Source organism: Entelurus aequoreus, linkage group LG20, assembly GCF_033978785.1.
Source record: "Entelurus aequoreus isolate RoL-2023_Sb linkage group LG20, RoL_Eaeq_v1.1, whole genome shotgun sequence".
NCBI lineage: Eukaryota > Metazoa > Chordata > Actinopteri > Syngnathiformes > Syngnathidae > Entelurus > Entelurus aequoreus.
In genome coordinates, this window is record NC_084750.1 from 32,971,416 (window position 1) to 32,980,995 (window position 9,580).

Consider the following 9,580-nt stretch of genomic DNA (forward strand, 5'->3'; position numbering starts at 1 on the left):
TATGCAATATACAGATTTCTGAATAGCTAACCCAGGAACTACAGTCGTGGTCAAAAGTTCACTTGTAAAGAACATAATGTCATGGTTTCCAATAATTTCTACAACTCTTATTTTTTTGTGATAGAGTGATTGGAGCACATACTTGTTGGTCACAAAAAACATTCATGAAGTTTGGTTCTTTTATGAATTTATTATGGGTCTACTTAAAATGTGACCAAATCTGCTGGGTCAAAAGTATACATACAGCCAGTGTTGGGTTAGTTACTGAAAACCAGTAACTAGTTACAATTACTAGTTACTTAATTTCAAAAGTAACTCAGTTACTAACTCAGTTACTTACACCAAAAAGTAATGCGTTACTGTGAAAAGTAACTATTTAGTTACTTCTTTTTTTCTTCTTCTTTTTTTTTAAAGCTCCCATTAATGGCCTTTTAGCCTTCATTTCAGTACTGTTATTGCACTGGAGAATAATACAATCTGTTGATCAACTTGACATGCATTTTTATTTTCCTTTTAACATAATTAATGAAAAACAGTGCAACATAAAAAGGCATTTCTCCTTTCTTTAAACTTGGACCAATGACCATTAATAAAAAACAACTGAAAGAGCAACATAAGAAGACACATCATCTTCCTTGAAACATAGATAGTGAAATAAAGCCTGACATCTGGAATGATGCTGCTGTCTTCCACACTTGGAGTCATGGATTGTACAATCCTTGTTTTCAGTGGCAGGATCATTGACACAGATGGTGAAGTTTCAGTGCTCGGTGGAGATGTAACACTTTTGAGGGGTTTAAGCACCTGGAGGACCTCCTCTGCCACTCTCACATCATCAGACAGGTTGATGATGTCTTTGACATGTGTCTGCAGGGTGTTGTGGGTCAATGCAGAGTATAAAGATCTGGCAAAATCTTATCGCTGAAGTGGGTGCGCGACGGGATGTCGTAACGTGGCTCAAGCACGTTCAGCATGTGTTTAAAAGCCTCGTTTTGCACAACAGAGTCTGACTGCACCTATAAACACACCGATTAAATGGCGCGGGGCGTTCAAGCTCCTCCGCTCGCCATGACCACGCTGTGTGTGGACTGAACGTGCCGACACCTTTTTTTTTTGTTTCATATATCAAACCGCGGATCACGTGTGTGCCGAACCGAAGACACGCCCTCCCCCCACCCTCCTCCCCAGACACACACACACGTGTGTACGCCTCTTTTTTTCTCTCCGGCGTGTGACAGAGGAAGATTCAAAAGAAAGACACCGCAGCGCTTCTGTTTCCAGCCGATAGTACATAAAAAATAACGTAAAATAACGCAGTAACGCATCATGTAGTAACGGTAACTGAGTTACTGAATATAAAAAAATAACGCGTTAGATTACTAGTTACCGCCGAAACTAACGGTGTTACAGTAACGCGTTACAACACTGCATACAGCAATGTTAATATTTGGTTACATGTCCCTTGGCAAGTTTCACTGCAATAAGGCGCTTTTGGTAGCCATCCACAAGCTTCTGGCAAGCTTCTGGGTGAATTTTTGACCACTCCTCTTAGTTTAGTTTAATATAGTTTTTATTTGAAGGGACAATGCACAGAAACATTAAGCTCAAAGACCGATATGTTCTGTACCAGATTATAGCTAAATAGCTCATTTCCATCTGCAGTCCTTAGATACCTAAATTAAAGGGATACAAAAAGCATGCAATACAATGATGACATAGCATGTAATCAAATTAAGAAAAGTCATAAAATGCCCTTTCATGGACACATACTTAATATACAATACAACATCATCACACAAAGACAATATATGCTCTTGTTCACATCTGTCATCATTCGTAAAAACAACCATGATTTTCAGACACACCTCACAATTTACAATAAAAATGCTCTCATGGATAAATATAATACACATTAAGTTGATGTGTCAAACATAGTGCCCACCTTAGTAACCGTGTGAGCAGCTTTGATTGCTCTAAAGCCACTTTTTAACTTCAATAGATAGATATATAGTACTTTATTGATTCCTTCAGGAGAGTTCCCTCAGGAAAATTAAAAATTTGAATTTAAAAAAGTAAATAATGGGGGTATAAATGGAAACAAAATAGAAAAATATTACAATAGAATAAAAACAAAAAGCATGTGAATTGTGAATGAAGAGTAATCTGTTAGACTTTTCAAGTTTGTTGTGAGGTTGTTCCATTCCTTTATCGCTTTATATGAAAAAACTGATTGTGCAAAAGATGTTTTACTTTGTCTTGACAAAATTGGCCAATTTTTGTTTCATCTGACATCACATGGACAAAGATAAGACCTTCTGGAGGAAAGTTCTGTGTTCAGATGAAACAAAAATGTAGCTGTTTGACCACAATACCCAGCAATATGTTTGAAGGAAAAAAGGTGAGGCCTTTAATTCCATGGACACCATACCTACCGTCAAGCATTGTGGTGGTAGTATTATGCTCTGGAACTGGTGCTTTACAGAGAGTAAATGGGACAATGAAAAAGGAGGATTACCTCCAAATTCTTCTGGACAACCTAAAATCATCAGCCCGGAGGTTGGGTCTTGGGCGCAGTTGGGTGTTCCAACAGGACAATGACCCCAAACACACGTCAAAAGTGGTAAAGGAATGGCTAAATCAGGCTAGAATTAAGGTTTTAGAATGGCCTTCCCAAAGGACAATGCTGAAGAAACAAGTCCATGTCAGAAAACCAACAAATTTAGTTGAACTGCACCCATTTTGTCAAGAGGAGTGGTCAAAAATTCAACCAGAAGCTTGTGGATGGCTACCAAAAGCACCTTATTGCAGTGAAACTTGCCAAGGGACATGTAAGCAAATATTAACATTGCTGTATGTATACTTTTGACCCAGCAGATTTGGTCACATGTTCAGTAGACCCATAATAAATTCATAAAAGAACCAAACTTCATGAATGTTTTTTGTGACCAACAAGTATGTGCTCCAATCACTCTATCACAAAAAAAATAAGAGTTGTAGAAATAATTGGAAACTCAAGACAGCCATGACATTATGTTCTTTACAAGTGTATGTAAACTTTTGACCACGACTGTATGAAGTGTGTCACCTTGAGAGCCCCCGACCGTGATTTCCACTCGTAGTCTTTAAATAGAGTGAGGTACGGAAAGAGTTCAGCAGCAGGTACAGTACTGGCATGCTAATGACCCCACTGACAGATGGGTGTGAAATAGTCGCCAGCACGGTCGCCCTGGCTAAATCCGGGCACTTTGCAGAATTGTACTTTGAGCCCCCTGCCCATTCCAAAAAAAATTTTACACTTGCTTTTTTTTTAATGTGAAATAGGGTTGTCCCGGTACCAAAATGTATTCCGATACTTGCCAATACTTTTCTAAATAAAGGGGACCACAAAAATGGCATTATTGGCTTTATTTTAACAAAAAAATGTGTTTTGATTGCAATCCAAGAACAATTTTGTCCTTAAATAAAATAGTGAACATACTAGACAACTTGTCTTTCTGTAGTAAGTAAACAAACAAAGGCTCCTAATTTGTCTGCTAAGTCATTTTCCATTCTACTATGTTGTCAACATTACAAAGTACAAGCTGTAAAAATGGATTATTAATCTACTTCTTCATTTACTGTCTACACTATCTACACTTCTGTTAAAATGTAATAATCACTTATTCTTCAGATTTGAATGATGCCACAAATTTAGGTGTGGATCCGATACCAAGTAGTTACAGGATCATACATTGGTCATAATTTAAGTCCTCATGTGTCCAGGGACATATTTCCTGAGTTTATAAACATAATATGAATTTTAAAAACGGAAAAAAGATTTTTTGACAATAAAAAATATCGATGTAATCATAGTAGTATCGACTAGGTACACTCTTGTACTTGGTATCATTACAGTGGATGTTAGGTGTAGATCCACCCATGGCGTTTGTTTACATTCAGGCCTGCTAGCGTTTGTTAGCGGTGACGCCAGTGAGCTATTCTATCCTCCTACGGTGTGTAGTGAAGCATGTTTAGCTATTTCTCGTCCTGCAGGGATGATACTTGTAAGAAACTTACTTTATTTGTGGCCATGGAGACAAAAACTTGTGATTTAGAAGTAGCTAAAACACTGTGGACTGTGGAAGTAGCTAGCCATTTCTTAAAGCACCTCTTCCTGAGGGTGTTTCAGTGTTATAACTTCACCTTTATTGTCAGCTTTTAGGCCAAAAATGTGTCCATTCTCCCTTTTCTGTCTTCTGCTTGTAAGTACTCTGTGATTGTGCGCTGCCGAACATGCTCGTCTGCTCGTAAACCCAGCAATGTCACGACGTGATGGCGCGCCCTCATGCCCGTTGGGAACCGGTACTTTTCAAACAGAGTATAGTACCGTTTTTGATTCATTAGTACCGTGATACTATACTAGTACTGGTATACCGTACAAACCTAATGTGAAGAGGTTTGTATACTTTTTGATTCAAACTTTACATTTGAATTTGAGGCATATTTTGTACAAAACAATTGTGTATTAATTAATTTTCTTGTAGTTCAACATAAGTTTGCACACATTCCTGACCAGTAATGCGGTTAGTTTTTCTAGAAACGGGTGATCGAATTCAGTGTGTTTTAACCATTGTTGGGCCGCGAACGCCCCCTAGAACAGTGTTTTTCAACCACTGATACAGGCTGGTGTGCCGTGGGAGATTATCTAATTTCACCTATTTGGGTTAAAAATATGTTTTGCAAACCAGTAATTATAGTCTGCAAATGATGTGTTGTTGTTGAGTGTCGGTGCTGTCTAGAGCTCGGTACAGTAACCGTGTAATACTCTTCCATATCAGTAGGTGGCAGCCGGTAGCTAATTGCTTTGTAGATGTCGGAAACAGCGGGAGGCAGTGTGCAGGTAAAAAGGTGTCTATTGCTTAAACCAAAAATAAACAAAAGGTGAGTGCCCCTAAGAAAAGGCATTGAAGCTTAGGGAAGGCTATGCAGAACAAAACTAAAACTGACCTGGCTACAAAGTAAACAAAAACAGAATGCTGGACAACAGCAAAGACTTACTGTGGAGCAAAGACGGCGTCCACAAAGTACACCCGAACATGACATGACAATCAACAATGTCCCCACAAAGAAGGATAAAAACAACTGAAATATTCTTGACGGCTAAAACAAAGCAGGTGCGGGGAATAGCGCTCAAAGGAAGACATGAAACTGCTACAGGAAAAAACCAAAAAAAAGAGAAAAAGCCACTAAAATAGGAGCGCAAGACAAGAACTAAAACACTACACACAGGAAAACAGAAAAAAACTCAAACTAAGTCACGGCGTAATGTGGCAGGTCATGACAGTACACCTACTTTGAGACAAGAGCTATAGTGATGCACGGTTGGTTCCGGTTTAAAGTCATATCCAACAACAATTGCGACAATGACTTTTTACTGTCAACTGAATTTCGTTTTTTAATGATTTCTAGTTGAATTTTTGACCGCTCCTCTTGACAAAATTGGTAAATTTTTGTTTCATCTGACATAACGATAAGACCTTCTGGAGGAAAGTTCTGAGGTCAGATGAAACAAAAAATTAGCTGTTTGGCCACAATACCCAGCAATATGTTTGGTGGAGAAAAGGTCAGGCCTTTAATCCCAGGAACACCATACATACCATCAAGCATGGTGGTGGTAGTATTATGCTCTGGGCCTGTTTTGCTGCCAATGGAACTGGTGCTTTACAGAGAGTAAATGGGACAATGAAAAAGGAGGATTACCTCCAAACTCCTCTTGACAAAATTGATGCAGTTCAGCTAAATTTGTTGGTTTTGTGACATGGACTTTTTTTCTTCAGCATTGTCCACACGTTTAAGTCAGGACTTTGGGAAGGCCATTCTAAAACGTTAATTGTAGCCTGATTTAGCCATTCCTTTACCACTTTTGACGTGTGTTTAGGGTAATTGTCCTGTTGGAACACCCAACTGCGCCCAAGACCCAACCTCCGGGCTGATGATTTTAGGTTGTCCTGAATAATTTAGAGGTAATCCTCCTTTTTTTATTGTCCCATTAACTCTCTGTAAAGCACCAGTTCCATTGGCAGCAAAACAGGCCCAGAGCATAATACTACCACCACCATGCTTGACAGTAGGCCTGATGTTCCTGGGAATAAAGGCCTCACCTTTTCTCCTCCAAACATATTGCTGGGTATTGTGGCCAAATAGCTACAGTTTTGTTTCAACTGACATCACATGGACAAAGATAAGACCTTCTGGAGGAAAGTTCTGTAGTTCTCTTTCTATCCCCTCCAAATACAAATAAGTATGCCATACTTCTCTTTTTTAAAGTAAATCTGTACATCTACATCAACAATATGATTTGCCTTAGTAGCTGGACAGGACAAAATTAAAAACAATAAAAAATAAATAAAACAACATCACAGAAAGATGATTGATAATGGTACTAAACTGTTTATTGTCATGTTCTCTGTCTAGGTTGGTGGTTTGACGCCTGTGGCCCATCCAACCTTAACGGCATGTACTTCACGCAAGGACAACACGTGGGGAAGTTAAACGGCATCAAGTGGCACTACTTTAAAGGCCCCAGCTACTCGCTACGAGCCACAGGCATGATGATCCGCCCGTTGGACTTCTCCTCCTAGCCGTTAAAACCGCGGCTACGTAGCGCATTAGTGGGACGCTTCCAGTTTTGTCCTCATCTCATTTCACCGGCCGTGCGTCGTAACCTTTTTTTTTTTCCCCCTCCTCGCTGGAACTGCAGTAAGAGCCGTGGGGAAGGAAAACAAAGTGAGGCGTGATTTATGCACCCCATCACAATAGCACACTTGCAATTATTTAAGGTACAAAAATAGGTCATGTGTGTTTATCCCACACTGGGAAATTTGAATAACAAGAAATGTGGGGATTGTTCTTTTTAGGACGGTCGGAATAGTGCAGAGCAGAGACGACTCACAAACTGCAGGACAGAACGGATCTCTTATGCTCTGAGGACACAACTTGTCTTTGGAAATGTTATAATTATACTTTGTGTTTTTTAGGTATTCATCTCGTACGGCAACTGTATACATTAGCCACCATCACGTGAATGTCTTTATTACGTTACAGTGCATTCTACATTTCTACGTGCGTTAGGGTTGACTTTAAAAAGGCGGACTTCATGTGTAAATACGAATTATGATGGCAGTTAGTTATGTAGTAGTAATCATTTTCCGAGTAGACATATTTAGCGTTTAAAGTACCACTGATAGTCACACACACATTAGGTGTGGTGAAATTACTCTCTGCATTCGACCCATCCCCTTGTTCCACCTCCTGGGAGGTGAGGGGAGCAGTGAGCAGCAGCGGTGTCCGCGCTCGGGAATCATTTTGGTTTTTTAACCCCCAATTCCAACCCTTGATGCCGAGTGCCAAGCAGGGAGGTAATGGGTCCCATTTTTATAGTCTTTGGTATGACTCGGCCGGGGTTCGAACTCACGGGCGGACGCTGAGCAGTGCCATCCAATTGATAGATTCTTTGAAGGAGGGCCACAATGTAAAGAAAAACAAGAGTTAAGATGTTATGTTACGACTTGAAAAAAGGGGTCTCAAACTCAACTAACCGTTGGCAAGGTAGACTCTGGGCAATGCTAGGCCACATAAAGATCTCACCCCGGAATCAGACTTCAACCTTGTGACTAATTTGTCAACAAGTATAAGTACATGCAGAATGCCATTCACCATCGTAGAACTATAAGTGCTTTTATCAAGATGGTAACCAGGGGCCGTATTTATCAAGCGTCTTAGAGTGCCATTTTACACTTAAGTCCTGAGAATTTGCGAAATTTAGTCATACTCTCAAACTTAAGAATAAAAGCTATTCATCAACTTTCTTAAGTCTAAGAATCACTCCTACTCTCCACGATATTTAAGAGACCTTCAGAGGCGTCCTAAGTGGTTAGGAGTTGCCAGCGGGCGATGGCACTGAGGCGAGAGAGACGTGCGCGAAAGTTCAGGGAGCGGAAGGATGTCCTGGCTTTGCTTGATGACGAGCAGCTGATCAAACGGTATGGTTTAGACAGAGCGGGTATTATTTTTGTCACAGATTTAATAAGGGGCGTCATCTCTTCTGCATGTGGCTGCAGTGGGCTAGTATATATAGAGCCACCCACACCAGTTTCAAATTAGTTGCCTAAGTAATGAATTGGAAAGAAAAGGAAACATTTATTTTTGACTCATTGCCAATATTGTTTGTTTGTTTTGTATTATTTTGTAGTTTATTGACAAAATATACACTCCCATTGTCCACTTAGATATTTCTAAGATATTTCTTTATTCTTAGACAAGGGATTCCCTTCCGTGATTGGTCATTTCTATGGACACAGAAATGACGTCACCTAAAATTCTGTTGTACGGCACATAGTAATGTCGTAACTCAGCTCTGAGTGTGACACTTAAGATTCAGTCCTACACTTCGCTGAAAGTGTGAGTAAGACGCTTGATAACTAACTTTTAAGTGCAGCTTTCAGCGAATAATTTCTTTACTCACAAGTCAACTCTTAGCAGACTTCTTAGGAGTAATTCTAAGAAGCTTGATAAATACGGCCCCAGGTTTGCAAATGTAACAGATATGTTCATTTGTCCCATGTCAGCATAAGGTCAACTCTGAGATCTTCTATTGTTCATCAATGCTGCTGGAGTTTGGATATTAATCAAGTCAATTTAGTCTTGCAGCAAATTGTTCACATCAGAATCAGATATACTTTATTAATCCCTGAGGGGAAATTAAGATTTTCAGCACAATCCCATTCAAGATCAGACAAACATAACAGGGAGACAGAACGGGATCGCTGACGGGTCTGCCAACTTCTGGTGCCCCTTACAAAAAAGGTGAAAAACCGGTAAACGCTAAGGGTGGTGAGAAGAAGAAAAAAATCAGTCTAAGCCTGGGTCCTTGGAGAGGGGGGTCCAGACTGAGGCCAAGGGAAAAAACAACTCATAGCCATAGCACACATAAGCATGTGTGTAAGAGGGAAGCATCAAAGAACACAAAGGACGTTAAAGACATTAAAAGAGTTGATGCAACCAGCTATTTCAACAAACAGCTACAAAACTAAAAACAACAACAAATACACTGTGGTGGCCTCTGCGGTGTTCCAAGCCATCGTCTGTTGGGGTTGGGGGGGTGGGGGGGGCATGGCCAGGGACAGGAGCAGACCCAACAAAGTAACCCATCAACAGTCGGTCAGTGTCCAGTCCGCATGGATAAGCGAGGACGCGTCTAAGGAGACCAAGGTGTCCGATACACGCTCATTCAGCCAAGACACTGTGAAGATTGTCCGTCCCGACGTCTAATTGTCTTTTCGCGAGGTTCGCATAACGACAGCAGAATGTGGATCCATGGAAGGTACGGTACTGTAGGAGAGGAGAAACACAGTATGTGTCTGGTGTAAGTGCATCTTTCACTTGTTTGTTGCTGAAAGTGTGTGTGTCTGTATGAGTGTATCAATCATTTTAGGTTCCTATTATTGGTACACCTGATGTAATTGTTGGAGTAACACGATGAAGATAACCCCGTTGATGTGTGCCACTGATAACTCAGCTTTTACCTCATTAAACTGTAGAT

At 40.3% G+C, this 9,580-nt stretch overlaps 1 protein-coding gene across 2 annotated transcripts in view; it reads left to right on the forward strand.

The window, feature by feature from the left end:
* angpt1 (angiopoietin 1) overlaps nt 1–9,139 on the forward strand; it is a 208,506-nt gene extending 199,367 nt beyond the window's left edge. For both annotated transcript variants that reach the window (XM_062029975.1, XM_062029976.1), the window contains exon 9: nt 6,454–9,139. In XM_062029975.1, the coding sequence (XP_061885959.1) occupies nt 6,454–6,620 (167 nt within the window). In that variant the 3' untranslated portion in view covers nt 6,621–9,139. The remainder of the gene's footprint in view (nt 1–6,453) is intronic.
* Nucleotides 9,140–9,580: the final 441 nt, after the last annotated feature.